We start from the raw sequence: 16,425 nt of genomic DNA, 5'->3' as shown, positions 1-16,425 counted from the left end.
TATTGAATCAAGTGTAGTAAATGTTTCTTTTTAGATATTTCAACTAAAAACTGATGGCTTTTTAGATTTCTTAACTGCAATCATTATGTATGTTTAGCTGATGTAGTTTCAAAGTTGACCTTATTTGATATGTTCAGGCTCTTTTTTGGTAACCAGGTTCTTGAGCTTTGTGAAATCAAATGTTTTAACTTAAATGTTTTTAATTTAAACATTTAAAAATCACATTTCTGAATTTTAAACAGCATTTCATCAGATTGGAATCTAGGGAAGTGTCCATTTTCACTGACGTAAAATTAAAATTTTTGTTTTTGGCAAAAACTATTCTTTACTGTAAGAAATATAACTAAGTACAACACAAATCCAAAGTTTAAAGGAAAGATATCTTTAGAAATATATCTAAAAATGAAACAAAATCCTTTTCCTGGGTTACTTACTTTTTGATGACAATTTCTCTGGTTAAACAAATTGTCAAATTGTGCTACAGTCAGGTATAATTATATAGAATGCCTTCTTATATGATCAGAAAATCTATCAAATCATTTTTTGTTGTTGTTGTTTCTTTTTAGCCACTTTATCCAGTTACTTAGAAAAAACACCTGGAAATAAGACAACCTTCAGCTTTCATTTTGATCCACTGCATACTTAGCACACATTTTAGACACTATTAATGGGGAAAGAGGTTGTTTTTCTGCTTTCACTTAATTAAATTAATTCAATTCAGTTCATTTGTTCATCAACAAATATTTATTAAGCACCTACAATATGCCAGGCACTGTGCTGGGTGCTGGGGATACAACTGTGAACAAGATAGACACAGTCCCTGCCCTCAAGGAGCTTACAGTCTAGTAGTTTTACAGACAAGTACACAGGCAATTACAGTGCAGTATGGTGAGTGCCGTGATGGGGAATAAACATTGAGAATGGCACCTAACTCAGTCTCTTAGGCAGGGGGTAGTGTATACTTAGAAATCCTCTCAGGTCTAGTAAAATTCGAGTACTGAAGGGTGAGTATAAGTTAGTCAGGTAAAGAGGAGACAAGGAATTGTTACAGACTGAGGAAACAATATGCAGTGTCCCATGTGCTGCTTTGGAGGTTTGTTTGCTGGCGGGAAAAGTTGGGTAGGAGTAAGAGAAGTCCTCAAAGGAATAAACAGGGATAATGTCATGAAGAGAACCATTTGCTCTTCTCAAGGACCTGGAATTTTTCCTGAGGGAACAGTGCATGTGTGTATATTATCCGTTATAAATTTTTGAGAATGTTCGTACTGCAGCACAGAGATGAAATGAAGAATGGGAACCTGAAGAGTTGAGGAAAGGAAATTGACCCTTCACCTTTTCCAACTCATCTTCCGTGCTATTGCACCTGTGCTCTCATCAGCCAGTCTAATTGTGTGCATTCTTTAAACAAGCCATGAACATGCAGGGTGCTGGGCACTCACTGCTCAGCCTTTGGACTCCTAACCCTTCTCCTCCTATGAAAACTCAATTCATCCCTCAAGGTCAGACTTTTAGAATCGTCTTAACTTGTGCTTTCTGCCAAGATCCCTAAATATATGATTTTTATTCATAGTAGAGTACTTGTTTATTTCTAATGAACTAAACCTTCTTTGGAACCATGTTAATTTAATCCAATGTAACAGTATACTTTTTATAAATAAAACATAAAATAAAATTTTGTTTATAATTTCCAGGTAAAAATAAGGGCTGATTTTTCATTTGTGGTTTATTCCAAACTATTATTAGTGCCTTCAGAGGAATTAAATGGGACAATAGAGAATGAAGGGGAGAAGCCCATTGGACATATGATTTTATGTAGCAAGACAATCAAGTGAAATTTCAACACACAGTTACAGGGTATGTTCCTGTTTGGACAGTGATTCATCCCAGGACTCAAAAACTCCATCTTTGACAGTTTAACCTCCGAACAAGTGAAAGATCTATAAAATAGGGGTAGCTTAGTATGCAAAAATAATAACGGCTAACTACATTTTCCAGTAAGGTCCACACTTGATTTCTATAATCCCTTGCATACTCTTACAATTTCTCAAATAACTTTTATCATAAGAAAAAAACTTTTAAGCTCTGTAGATATTGTAAGAACATCTGTTGTTTTATTCTTTTTAGTGGGTACAAAAATCACAATTTTGTACACAGAACAAGATTATAAATAATATTGATAACATGAGTGACCCGTAGTCTCTTTTGATTCCACATTGTGGACTGATGGTTGAACGTCAGCACTTTCTTCATTTTGTTTTTGTTTCTGGTAGTGAGACAAATGCAATCTGTGAACCAACTCAGATGACGCAGTGAAGGTTACACCAAACAAGAAGACGATCAACAACTTTTATAGAAAAAAGTCTCTAAAGTTTATTACAGTGATGGCATTTATATCAATTATTGCAATGTATTATTCCCTAAGATGGTTAGAAAAAAGAATTGTGTTGTCCTCTACTGAATTTACGTCAGTTAAAAAGCAAGCATGTTTCAGTATTTGTTTCCTCCAAAGTAAGTGTAAATACTTTCTTTAAATTTTTTTCACAAGATTTACATGTTTATTTATTATTTTCTTATCACAGTTTAGTGATTTATTTTCTCATCTGGATATTCTTCCGTTGGCTATATGGGTGTTCTGGAGACACGGGTTAGCATGTTCATTGACTTCTGTAACTATTGTAACCCTTTCAGTGAAGACAAAAGCCTTTCTGAGCAAGAACTTCACAGTTTAATGCGCTAACTGGCAAGTCTGATTAGTTTTTAAGTCCACTCAAGTGAAATTTGTTGCTGTTAATACACCCATCCCAGCTCCCCCACCCACTCCCCGAAAAAACCTAAAGTGTAAGTTTTCCTGATATAAAATCTGAGTTTGGGTTTCCGAGCTGAGCTCATGCACACGTTGCTGCGGCTGATGTCCAGCGCGTTAGGGCGCGCTTCCCGCTCTCAGCCAAAGGATTGGTTTAGCAAAGACCTGCGCTTGGCGCGTCCCTCAGGGCTGCGTTTCCATCAGTCACCAACACAGTTTAATTAAGGCACTCAGTAATTTTTTTGGTTTTTATGGTAGGTCCGACGCAATGACAGCCAATCCTGAACTCTGTCTAATTGCAGTTCCAGTGTGTACAGCTTTTGGGCAGTCGGGCGTTAAGACGCGGCCGTTTTCTCCCACACTCCCAGTGATGGATAGCCTGGCTTTGTTTCTTATGGCTTCAGAAAAGGTCAGCTGAGTTGCATGGAAAGGAAACAGAAAGAATGCGGTGTGTTATAATATTTCTGTTTGTTCACCAACAGGTGACACAGCAAACACCAAAATATCAATAATTAGACATCTGCATTTTTTCCATATTCTTTTGGTCAGATGCAAACTGCTTATGAAGGAGTGAAAAGCTCACCTACACTAAAGAATTAATCAGTCTAGAGTTTGTGGTCTTACCTACTTAAAAGCAATTTTCAGGGCCGGGGATTTAGCTCAGTGGTTCTGCCACCTGCCTCACAAGCGCAAGGACCCAAGTTCGATCCCCGGTACCAAAAAACAGAAACAAAAAACTATTTTCAAAATCATAAGATCAGGTTTTGTTTAGTCAGTCTGGGCAGGAAACATCTTTTTACTTGCTGCTCTATCCATCAGTACTTCTAGTAGAGCTTAAAAGCTTCTTGATGTTTGACAACATCCTTTGAATCATAATTATTTTTCTTGTTAGATAATATATACCTTAGAGTGCAAGGATTAGACTCTTAAAATTGTTGAGCAGCTGCCTACACAAACTATATGTATCAACTATTAATGTTTTCATAACATAGACCTAGCCGCAAACATTTTCATTCATTCACACCAGTTATAGACATGATTCAGACAGCACGATTAGTGACATGTAGTTCACTCTATGACTGTTACGGAAATTAAGGGTCACATTTTAAGAATTCTGCTTGAACAGGGTACACAAAAAGGAGGCACATACAAAGGGGGCCTGTTTCAATACTTCCTGATTGGACATCACCAGGAAACTTCCTAGATGGAAGCTCTAGGGTTAAATCTCTAAACTCTGCATTGAATTCCTATTCCCTGACTTCTAAAGTAGCAGATAATATTACACAAAGGAAAAGAAGGCAGTTTTGTAAGGTAAATCTAATTACTGCTCATTCATTTCCTTTAACTTCCTTCTAGTGGTTGAATTCTAGAGTTAACTCAAGTGAAAAATAAAGGAGCTCCTGTCTCACAACTCATAATGCATGTAATTCTCCATCGTGAATTTAAATTTATCTAATTCTTTAGGAAATTTTAGCCCTCTATTTATTCTGACCTAGTGCTTAAATATTAAAAATATATATTAAAACAATGAAATTAGGGCCAGGGATTTAACAGAGTGGCTTCGCCGCTTGCTGCCCAAGCACAAGGACCCGAGTTTGATCCCCGTACACAACAACAACAACAACAACAACAACAATGAAATTAGCATATAAACTGTTAGAATAAAAATGTTTAAACATCATTTACTCTAATAACTTAAAAAATTGAAGTCAAATTGCTGCTAGTGGCTTAGCTCTGATAAAAAACCAAGGTGAATCTCAATTTCTTTTTAATGAATAGTCAGCAATTAATACTTATTTTCAGAATCAGGATTCAGGATATATCCTTTAGAGAAACTTTAACAACTTTTATATATAGAAACCATAGAAACACAATGAAGACTTTCAGGAGAAAAGGTGATTTTCAATTAATCCTTTGACATCAAAGTGCTTCTGACTTTTGTTTGGTACATAGTAATCACTCAGTAAATATTTGTTGAATGGATGAATGCCCACGTGTGGAAAGATATATTTTTTTTCCTTGTAAATGAAACCAATGAAATTCTAAATAAAGCATTTTTAATAACTTATAAAACTGTACACTACAAAGGGTGAATTTTAGTGTTTGTAAATTGTACCTAAAAATAATCCTAAATGAATATATTATATACTGTTTAAATTGAACAGAGATAAGTTTAAGTATATCAATGAGAAGTTACAGACTAAACAATTCAATTCAATTTATACACCTGAAAGAATCCCTTAGTGATGGATCTCACATATAGCACAGAATTTTACCAGGAAACTAGGAAATAGAAATGGCAGCAATAATCTTGCTCTTTGAAGTGAGACTTTTGGGAGGTTAATTTATTAGAGATGAATATTTTCCTACTCAATATTAGAGTGCATATGCTTTTGGAAATTCCTACAAAGAGAAGCATTAACAAAACAATACTGCTTGTAACAAGAAAATGTAACAAAAAATGTTATATTTAAGAAACAGTCCAGGAATTGGCTTCAGAATTGCTGAATAATTTTCTCCCATAATCTTTTTTTTCAATGTTATGTTTTATATGGGTTGGTGGTTTTTAGATGGATGGTTTTTGATTCCCAATTTAGATGTTTGGAATATTCCAGTTCCAGCCCTAGCATTTTCTGTGAGCTTCTATTTTGAGACAGTTTGGGGCAGTTTAGATTAAATTAAATCACATGCTGAGGAAAACAAGATAAACAAGATAAACCATGAATCCAATCCAAGCCAGTGTATGATCCTATTTTAAACATCGAGGAAGCCCGGGAGTCTTAAGGCCGCTCAACCTTGTTTAACAAAAAACAGAGAGGTAAATGGTGCCAGAGAATCTGTAGCTATCTGCTGTCACTACATTTAAGCAAAATCAAAACCAAAGTCTGAATATGTTTCTTCAAATTCAGTCAACATTTAATCTTAGTAAGATAGATAATTATTTTTAAAAACCTACTAGTTTAACTTTGTTTTAATTTCTTTTCAAGAAGACATACTAGAATACAATTACAAACATTGTAATTTTTTAAAAAAGCATTTTCATAAGGATTTTGCTATAAAATGTATTTTTGCTTCCTTTTTTTCTTTATTGTGTTTGTGAGAAAAGGAAAATTTACAAAACTTAAAAAATACCATATGCTCCCAAATATCCTCTCCTCTTTCATAGATTAATGCATCTGAGTGTATTACTTAATAAATCTTTGAGTAGTGTCTTTTTAAAAAAATTTGTTCTATAATTTTTATTTCTTACACCACCTGCTTCTTCCATAAAATGTCATTTCAATTCATCTTAATGTGGCCATGTTTGAAGCTCTTCAAGCTGGAACACTTTTTTTTACAAGTTTATGTATCATCTGGTTTTGTTGGATCATTGTGGCTAATGGGCAATATCTTAATTGTATGTATTCCTTTTGAAGGTTGATCACTTTTAAGTAGATCTACTATGTCTTGAAGGTTTCAGATTTTGTTTTTGAGATTCTGGGATAATGTTATCTAACTCACTAATTATTTACTTCAGTATAGTCAGATGAATGGATAAAGAAAATGTGCTATTTAAATACAATGGAGTACTACTCTGCCGAAAAGAAGGATAAACTTGAGTCATTTGTACAGAAATGGAGTGACCTTGAGAGATCATAATGTTAAGTGAAATAAATCAGATACACAAGTTTAAACATCACATGGTTTCTCTTACATGAGAAACCCAAAATATAAATAAGGAGCAAAATAAAAGATAGATAATAGGAAATAGGGAGATAGATCTTTTGCAAATGGGAAGGGGACCAAGAAACAGAACTGGGGTGGCGGAGGACAGGGGAAGGGGATGAAAAAAATTGAGATGTGTTTTGTACATGTGCCAACTTCCCACAAGAAATGTAATTTTATGGAATATAAACATATGCTAACAAATACTAAATTGAAAAAATATAGTTGATAAAGTTTTTAAAAGGGAAAAGCCACTTAATTTGATAGCAATGTAAAAAATGCTTACTCTCAAGTCTTCTCTATGGGTGCAGATCATTTCATTTATTTGAATATCAATGTCTTTTAGGAATGGATATGAATGTTTTCTTAAAAATATTTCTTAAAAATATTTTTCTCGGCCAGGGATTTAGCTCAGTGGTTCTGGAGCCTACCTCGCAAGCGCAAGGTCCTGAGTTCGACCCCCCCCAAAAAAAAAAATCTTAAAAAATACATTTTTAAGAATGTATCTTCTTAAAGTTCAAATTTAGTTTTAAAAGCAAACATGATGAACTTCAGTACCACATTCTGACTCCCGAAAATATTATGTGTGAGTTAAACTTACATAACTCTTTTTAACAATTTTCCAGAACTCTGTAATAAATTGGGGTCCTTGAATATTTCTTTATACAATTCATGAACTACTTTTCTTCTTTTGTTTGCTTCCCCATTCTTGGGCCTTCCTAAAGTTTGGCATGCCAAAGAAAAATAGCAACAAAATTTTTTTATTCTTATAAAATTCTCCTTAGAATTTAGCCCAAATAACTGGCTTTGAAAACTAGTCAGGTATTGTTTTTCTCAGTGTGGGTAAAATCTGTGCTCAACTCTGTAAACATTAAGATCAAAACATTCTTAGCTTGATACAGTGTTGCATGTCTATAATCTCAGCTACTCTGAAGGTTGAGGCAAAAGGATTCCAAGTTTGAGGCCAGCAGTGGCAATTTAGTGAGATCTTGTCTTAAACAAACAAACAAACAAAATAAAAGGGTTGGGCAGGAGTCTCAGTGGTACAGCATCTCTGAGTACAATCTCCAGGACAGGGTAGGGTGTGGGATGGGGAATGAAAGCAATATCCTGGTGGCCTAGATGCCCTAACTCCATCTCTGTTGTCTTGCTCAACATGTTTTGGCCTGAGTGAACTGAGGGCTTAATTTTTAATGTTCTTTCTTTCTTTCTTTCTTTCTTTCATCCTTCCTTCCTTCCTTTCTTTCCATAAAATTGGGAAAGAACCACTTTGAGATTATCTATTTGCAGTTGTACAGTACTCATTGATTTCTACATAACGGGTAAAAGCAATAAGATCTGGATCAACAAGGATGACTTTGTTTTTGTTTTACGATAATAATAATTACCTCAATAATTTTTACGTAACTATCAAAATCAAGCACATTTATCTAGAATAATCTCAGATGTACACCTTATTAAAATTACATTTGGTTTTTGACTTTAAAGAAGATCAAACACTGAATGTCTTTTGAAGTTTCAAAGACTCATTTATCACGTAATAAGATGGGGCAGCCTATTCACTGGGCTGTTATATATAATTTTAGAAAATAGTTTTTGGAGCTCTGAGTTTAGGAAAAGTAATAACATATCCATTCAGGTCTTATTTTAAAACTACTTTCTATCATTACAGGAAAGAAATGAACATTTAGATTCTTAAAAAAGTGATCTCTATCTCCTATATCTCACTGATGGCCTATAATTATTTATTGTGACATAATAAGAAGTTCTATGTAGGTCTGATCTGGCTTGTTTTAAAGCAATTGAAGTACATAATAATTCAGTACAATTTTTATCACTCTCCCTGCTATCGAACACATATATTGCTGACATTTTTGATGGAGAAACTATTGAATTGTCTAAAATGCGTTTTCACCTAAGTGATACCATGACTATAACTGTATATCATAGGCAAAATTCTGACAATCACCCTTCCCTGAAAGGTTGGGTCAAGGACTAATATCTGAGACAAATATGGGTGATTTGTGCTTTAAAAATAAAAATAGCTAGTATAAAGCTGATTAGAACAGGAGCTAGGGGATTCACTGAATACATACATACTATGTGCCTTATTGCTTTTACATGTATTGTTTCTCAGAAAACAATATGACCTTATAAAAAAAAATAGGTAACTATAGGTTTTCATTATGTGAAACAGATTTTGTCATTATTTTGTTAGCACTAATCCTAAATATAGGTTGTTACAGAGAAGATTTGTCTGGTGAAGAAGACCAGGTCTAATTTCCAATTTTTCCAACTTCAGGGAAATTATATTGTTTAAATAATTTTATAGAGCAACTCTGGCTTGTTTTTGTCTTTCTGACTCATGCAATGCAGATATCTATTAGCAACATAAAGTTTCAAACGGTACATCTGCAGCCAAAGAAAACTGAATCACTTTGCACTGAAGTTTTCAAAAATAGAAAGCTCTAATTAGAAGCAAGCAATACCACCACTGGACAGACAGGTCACAACACTGCGATCACAGGATGCATCCCCCACTCACTGTAGTAGGCCCTAAGTCCTACCCCTAAATCTTAATACTTTCGGTTCCGTATACGTTGTAACCTTCTCTATAAGTTGCTAAATTCTGGGTTTTCTGCGAGGAAGTTGGGTTAAAAGTCTGTGCACTCTTTGCCACCTTCATTCTCTTCGCTTCTGCCCTGGACTTGTAACAGAACTCTATCAAAGCCACCAGCATTGCCAAGCCCAAGCCGCCAACCAGAATGTAGAAGACGCCAGCTACGTTGCTCAGGCTCAAGGCACTCGTCTTGTCCTAGGAGGGATAAAGACACTTCAGTTAACTCTGGAAATGTCACATCCAGGATGTAAAAGAACACATGAAATCCAAGTAGCCAATTAAAGTAAATGCTTAATTTAGCCAGAAATTATTTACAAGTATAAGTCACATCAGTAAATAAAACATAAATAAAATAAAAATAAAATCTGTAACATCTTATCATTATTAAATATGCAATGAAAACTACTATACTTAGCCATAGATAAGCATTTGTATATTTATATGGGGTACCAGAAGTGGGCTATTAATAGAGTTTGAAAATGACCTGTTTAAAATCAATTACATGGGAAAGGGGACCTCTTTTGGTTTTGCTTCCTTTGAAATATAATATTAATGTGAAAGATGTGTCTTAAATAAATACAAGTACACATTTTCTACTTAAGGAAATAAGAGTTTTTTGGCTAGTAGTTTCACATTTTGTTCATCATTGCTTTACCATATATGTGCAAAGAATGCACTATGGTACATGTCCTTAGTTTCTTTCAGTTATGCCTATATGAGGAATCTCATGAAAAATGTCATTTTTTCATATTATATACTATTTTAAAATAATTGCATGTGCATAAAACCTAGGTAACTTCTTTTTCTTTGGTACTGGGGATCGAGCTTGGGACCTTGTGCTTGCGAGGCAGGCAGCAGCACCACTGAGCTACATCCCCAGGCCCCTAGGGAATTTCTTAAAGGTACTTTTAAAAATATACAAATTACCATAGTCATTTGAGAAATAAATTATTTATGTATGGACAAATTTATAATTTACTTATCGATGTAAAAATAAAATTCCATTTGCTCTTAAAATGCTTCATCAATTAATATTTTAGACATATTCTTTGAGTTTACTACACATACAATAAATCTAGAGATGGTCAAGCATATGCTAGGAAAATACTAAAATTGTAACAAGAACTTGCAATTTTTTCATAAATTATAAATGTTTATTATATAATATTATTCCAACAAGTATTTTGGTGGAGGAGGTTTTGTGAACATAATATTCTCATCAATACAATTTTGTGCAAAATATGATTGAGAAACTGCAATAGTTTTTATTAGGAGAGTATCTAATTCAAAAGATGAATTATATATACTATTTAGTCATGATATCAACTGAGTGGGCCAAAATTTCTAGGGTAACTTAATTCCTAAAATAATTATTCTTTAAATATTTATGCTTTTCTTACTTTACATCAGGATTTAAAATAACTGTTTCATAATCTGGCCAAGATTATCTCATTCCACTCTGGTTCAAAAGCACTCATAAGTGATTAAAATACAGGAATAAGGCCTGAGAATGGATAAATTAGCCTGACTTTGTCTCCTTCTTCAATTTATCTATCTCCCACCCCCCACCCCCCCATACCAGGGATTGAACTCAGGACCTTGCACTTATGAGGCAGGTACAGAACCACTGAGCTAAATACCCAGCCCTCCTTCAATTTATCGAGGCTCTTTTATTTAAGCCACTTATTTAATGTCTTAGAATAACCAATAGGTTGTTTTCTTTCTAGAGGAAGACACAAAAACTAAGTAGTTTCTAAGAATCAGCTATTCAGCCACTGTTAACAATATTAATATGTGTAGATATTTTGATTCAATGACAAATTTGTTACATGTTTTTCTTTAGAATAAAATATAAATGTATTAAGCAGAATTAGGCCTATAGGTTTCTGCTTTGTTCTAAAATGAATTCATTAATAACATATATTAGAACTTGAGGATATCATTGTAAACACTGATTTACTAAAATAACATTGATTAGGAGAATTCAATGGGAAAGCTCATTCTGTTTATCCCTCAGCACAGAAATATAACAGAGCCTCTTCAAACTAAAGTGGAATGCTTGGCAATATGGTGACAAAAGACTGAATTTCTGAATAAACACTTATTTAATATTTAGAATCTTTCATTTTCTGGATGGCTCCTAACCAATTTCCCAATTTCCTATTTTGAGAATATATCAATTCTTGAAGTAATAAATTTCGTGGTCTTTGTCTCCAAAACAAAAAAAAAATATTATTTTTATTAGTGGTACGTAAGTTTGAGAATAACATACAGAATTTTGTTATTTTATATATTTTTGCAGTTAATTCTATTTAAAAGGCTTAATATCAGGGAGCAGGTTGTACAATAATTTCCTGAAAATACAGTCCCTGTGGTTGAAATTTATGGCATTAACTTCTAATTTAGGCAGTGGCTGTGTGTACAGAGAAATGTTTGGTTTTTAAGGTTTCCGTATACTTTGGACAATTGCTCCCATTTACTATTTTGTGAACACAAGAGGAGGCCCCGAACTTCGGCGACTGACCTTGCTTCCCGAGTCCTTGGGTCCACATTCACCTTTATCGTACCACCATTTGTTTTTCAGCTTGTCTAAGACGCCTGCCTCACTGAGTTTCAAAACGGCAAGGTTTACAGGAGTTCTTCACGTGGAAAATAACATAAATAACATTATATATGTTATTTTATGTTATTCAAGTAAAACTACATTAGAATCGCATGGCAAAGTGACAGAGCAGAGGCCACAGTAGGTGCTATGTCTTGTACCGTAGGCCCAGGTTTAGAATCAGACATAAGACTGGGACCTGCTCCATCGCTTTAGGTAACAGGCACATACTGCTAGGGAGGATTTTTAAACAAAATGTATGCAATTACTGTGAATCCAAAACTATTGGCCTGGGTTGGGTTGCTTGAAGATTTATAACTTTCCTCCACGTAATTGTGGGAGTTAATCAAAATCCAGAAGTTTCTTTTTTCTTTCAAAATAAATACAAGTGGCTCCAAGTTGATTGAGACTTAAGGTAAAAGCTGAATAGGACTGATCTCACTTCTAGCATGCATTATAACTGAGCTTGTGGGATTTTACTTTATGCTCTAATACTGTGTGCAAGGTATCCATCAATGTATTGACTCCATAACTACTTTGATTCAGGACCTAATTGAAAGAGGAGGGTGGTACCAGTGTCACAGACCAAGGGTTACCTCATGCAGAGGAATGCCCTCATAAGACAAATATGTAAATTATTGGTTTAAAATACAGCATAAGCCCATGCTATTTTCCTTCTGAATTGCAGCATTTAACCTAAATAATATCACCAAAAGCAATTTTCATCCAAAGTCTGTCATATTAATATACTCAAGTATAAGATGAAGTGATTATAATTACTCTACAAATTATTGCCAACAAACAAATGATAGGTTAGGGATAACTAAGACTTGTCTGAAAGACAAACTCCTCTTACTATAAAGTCTTTTTTTTCCTTTCCCATCTTTGATTCCTTCAGTACTCAGTATTATGTAAGTAGTCTCAAGGAATTTCAGCTATCAACTAAAATCAATATTCTGAGTAACAAAAATTCTTCCAGGTTTCATTCCCAGATAGTTATATGAAAGTTAAGAAGATGCATGGGAAGCTGTAACTCCCAGAATCTTTTGTTGTTACAGTTATCTTGGTTGGTTGGCTTTTGTTGCATTTTGCTGGAGATAAGCTGCATTCCTCTAGACATGTTTAAGGCTGCTGGTCATTTTGTCTGGCTATATCATCCAGTGCCTCATTCTTAGGAAAAGTGGAGTATGTTTGGTGAAACAAAGCGTGCACTTATTTGGTTACCAGGGGGTTAATTCCACCAATCCTGCCGCACAACTAGGTAATGTATTAATAAGGATGGCAATAATGATCGTTAACATTTACGGGACACTTACTATGTACCAGGCACTGTTAAAAGATTTTACATCTTTACAACTATCACTCACATTTTACAAGTGAGGAAACTCACTTTGTGTGAAGACACACAAAACTAGTTACACCCCTAGCTAGGCATTAGCTGAACCAGGATTTGTGTGACTTCATAGTATGTGCAATTAAAAATACAACAGAAAACTTAGAAAATGTAGTTTCTGGTTAATTGAGTTTTCTGATTAAAAGTGAAACTAAAAACTATTTTTTTTGTGTTGATTTAGAACAAAAATATTTCTAAAATGTAAGTTTTTCATTCTGTTACTATAGTTTCTGAATACGATTTGAATTTTGTGTCAATGTTTGAGACCTAACTATGGCTCATTATTCTATTTAAAAAGCAGTAGGCATTTGCCATGTTCCTGGAATGCTAAATTGGTTTTTGGTTTAAAATCTGGCATAAGCATGAAGTAACACCATACCAAAAGCTCTTTTTGAAGATGGGTGGGTAATTGGAGTGCTAAGATTAACCAAGTCACTCCAGGTTTTACTGTCTATGCCACTCCCATTCCACACACATTCAGGGTGCCCCCCCCCCCCCGCAACCTCCATTTATGAAAGGATTGTTACAAAGTCACACCTGTGGGTTGTTTAGTTCACTGTGAACACCTTATGGGCAAAAACTATATCTCATTCATCTTTGTAGAACAGTGTCAATATCTGACCCGGATTGGTGATCTGTCAAGTTGTCAAGTTTCAATTATCATACTTTGTTTAGAACAAGCTTTTTCTTTTTATTAATACTATAAAAGTTTTTTTGTTTGTTTTGAGCTCAGTCTTCCTATGTTGACCAGGCTAGTCTGTAACTTCTGGGCTCAAGCAATCCTACTTTGGTCTCCTGACTAACTGGGACTATAAGAGTTTTTAGGTCCCCAGAATAGCTTGCCAAAGCCTTTGAAACACATACATATGATAAGTTTTACTAGCCCGCTTTGCATTTCTTGAAGTGGGCTGAAAGGAGGAGGATCCAGTGGGAAATGAGGAAGAAAATGAAAGCAGAGTCTTGTTTCTTCTAAACAGAACAGTTGAAGGCAAAGTTTGGTTAAAGATTGCCTTTGCTTTATATCTCTCCCTTTTAAAGGTATTCTTCCACCTTATTCCTTTCCTCTTCCCTCTGGCCTCTTTAGAACTTTGCTTCAGCAGTATTGTTTTAGAGTAAGATTAGATTGGCAATTTGAATCTTTATTACTTTTAGTAGTCAACAAGTGGCATAACTTGATTAAGCAAGGAATTTAATATTGGAAGAGTCCTCTCCGAGTGCTTATTTTCCTTAGTTGGTTTTATCACATTTTTTCTTGCTTATGAATGTATTTCTTCCACATTGATCCTCCATGCTAATTTCTATGGGAGTTTGTTTAATCTTGGTTGTATCTGGAAATTTTGTCAGTGTCTGTAACCGTGTAATCATCATAGTATTAATAACTGCCTCAAAATAATTTTCTATATATTTTATACTTAATTCTCTCATTCTGTAATAAATATATGCATACTTATGGATGTAGATATATAAAAATAATTTTGTAAGTATAATTAGCAAATAAAGTGTTCCCTAGGAATTATTTTTGATAACACAATCCTTTGAAGAAGTCAGCCCATTAATTGTACACTTATAAATTGGCATAAAATACTTTGTATTGTTTATACTTAAACTAAGCCATTTCAGATTAATCAAAGGGGAAATTATGGTTTAAATATGCAATGTATATTTTTAAGTTGACTCATTGCTAATTAATACATTTTTATTATTTTACTTGCAAGAATGAGTATGAATTTACGACAATTTTTTTTTGGTACCGGAGATCAAACTTGGGACCTTGAACTTGCAAGGCCTTAAGAGCATTTTTTGAACAACAACACCGCAGTGATTTTTAACAGTGAGTTTTCAAATAAACAATTTTATAAATCTTACAAGTATGCCTTTTCACTTATGTTTTTCTTTTAAGATACAAGGCCCTTTTCCTCACATCTCTTATAAAACTTTTAAAGCTGAAGATTGCTATGGTGAGAACTTCCTAGTGCTGAGAAAGGCTGTCAGGAGAGTGGGGTGCTAATTATTGCACAGCCGTAGAGTGTATAGAGTGTGACAGGGAAGCTGCCACAGGGACTCTGAATAGTTCAGTTGTTGCTTATATTAAATCATAAGTTCCTTTAGGGAAAAGACAGTGAATAATGCTCTTTTCCTCCACAGGTAGTGGCACATTGCCAAGTGAAAGCACAAGATTAATAATTTGCTGCTGAATGGAAGGCTGGAGATGTGTGTCATCCCTCCAGCCATCTTGTTACAATCCTGTGCATGACAGATGGACCAATTGTCTTCTCACAGGAATCTTTTCACGTGTGATACAGTTTTCAATGTTTTCCTCTTTCATTAAATGAAACACTGCTGGGAAAGTTAGTGTTCTACAACCAAGATTCTATATTTTACAATCGAACACCAGGATTTTGGCAGACTTATGTTGAGATCTCTGTGTATTTTCTTCCTATACTGAATTGGTAGCATTTGTCTCTTCTGCTTTGGTTTTACACCCAACAAAGGCCCTAGCTAGCTGCATTCCTCAACTGTCTCCCCCGCTCCGCAGCCATTTTACTTATTTTGAGGAAGATCAGGTCAAATGGGAAGGTGAGGTAAATTTAAAAAGAAAATCAGTCACCTGAAGAGGGTACAAAATAAAAATGAAAAAGCAACAACTGCCCCCTGGTAATAACTTTGATCTAAACTGGCTCAGGGCATTTACAATATCACCTTTTTTTACAAATTCAGAGTACAGTATTATTAGCATTTAGATCACAACAACCTATTCTGTTGGTGATAAGCCTGACATATAACCTATTGCAATTTTGTTTTCTTACTAAAATAGAAAATAGAATATACTGTAATTTCATTTTTAGGTGAACATTTTATGTTAATTTTGTAACATCTTGGAAAGCTACTTCTTAAGATTTGAAATAAGTTTTTAGAATACAATTTAGAATATAGTTTAGAATATAATGTTACATACCTGAAAGAACAAGCAGTTTGATTTTGGAAATGATAAGATTACATTCACAATTTTTCTTTCGGGCAACAAATATTTACTGAGTAGACATATATCAAACAATCTGTTTGAATACAAAGCTGATCAAATTTGGCAGAGTTACCTAATCCTTCATTTAAATAAATTATAACAATTTTTGTTACATAGATTCTTCCAACATATGTTCATAACTGTCATGTTTATTTATTTTTCTCTAAAAAGTCTTTAAGTACACTAAAATGACTTCATTATTTGTAGAAAATTTTATCTGTAAAGCATTGTTATACTTTTCATATCTGTAGTAAAAATAGAAATTTGCAACCAAAAATTT

At 34.1% G+C, this 16,425-nt stretch overlaps 1 protein-coding gene across 9 annotated transcripts in view; it reads right to left on the bottom strand.

The window, feature by feature from the left end:
• Positions 1-725: 725 nt before the first annotated feature.
• Gria4 (glutamate ionotropic receptor AMPA type subunit 4) overlaps positions 726-16,425 on the bottom strand; it is a 364,899-nt gene continuing 349,199 nt past the window's right edge. For 3 of the 9 annotated variants that reach the window (XM_004856476.4, XM_013076631.3, XM_021237704.2), the window contains 3 exons: positions 11,653-11,767; positions 9,189-9,323; positions 726-3,217 (listed from right to left, as the gene is read on the bottom strand). In XM_004856476.4, the coding sequence (XP_004856533.1) occupies positions 3,053-3,217; positions 9,189-9,323; positions 11,653-11,767 (415 nt within the window). In that variant the 3' untranslated portion in view covers positions 726-3,052. Of the gene's footprint in view, positions 3,218-9,075; positions 9,324-11,652; positions 11,768-16,425 lie in introns of those variants that run through there. The other 6 variants (XM_004856477.3, XM_087212349.1, XM_004856478.3 and 3 more) reach the window with 5 other exon arrangements.

Source organism: Heterocephalus glaber, unplaced genomic scaffold, assembly GCF_053883595.1.
Source record: "Heterocephalus glaber isolate CG9 unplaced genomic scaffold, H.glaber_assembly_v1.0 deba00001429, whole genome shotgun sequence".
NCBI lineage: Eukaryota > Metazoa > Chordata > Mammalia > Rodentia > Bathyergidae > Heterocephalus > Heterocephalus glaber.
The sequence above is the reverse complement of the archived record's forward strand: the minus strand, read 5'-3'. Positions and strand labels throughout refer to the sequence as shown.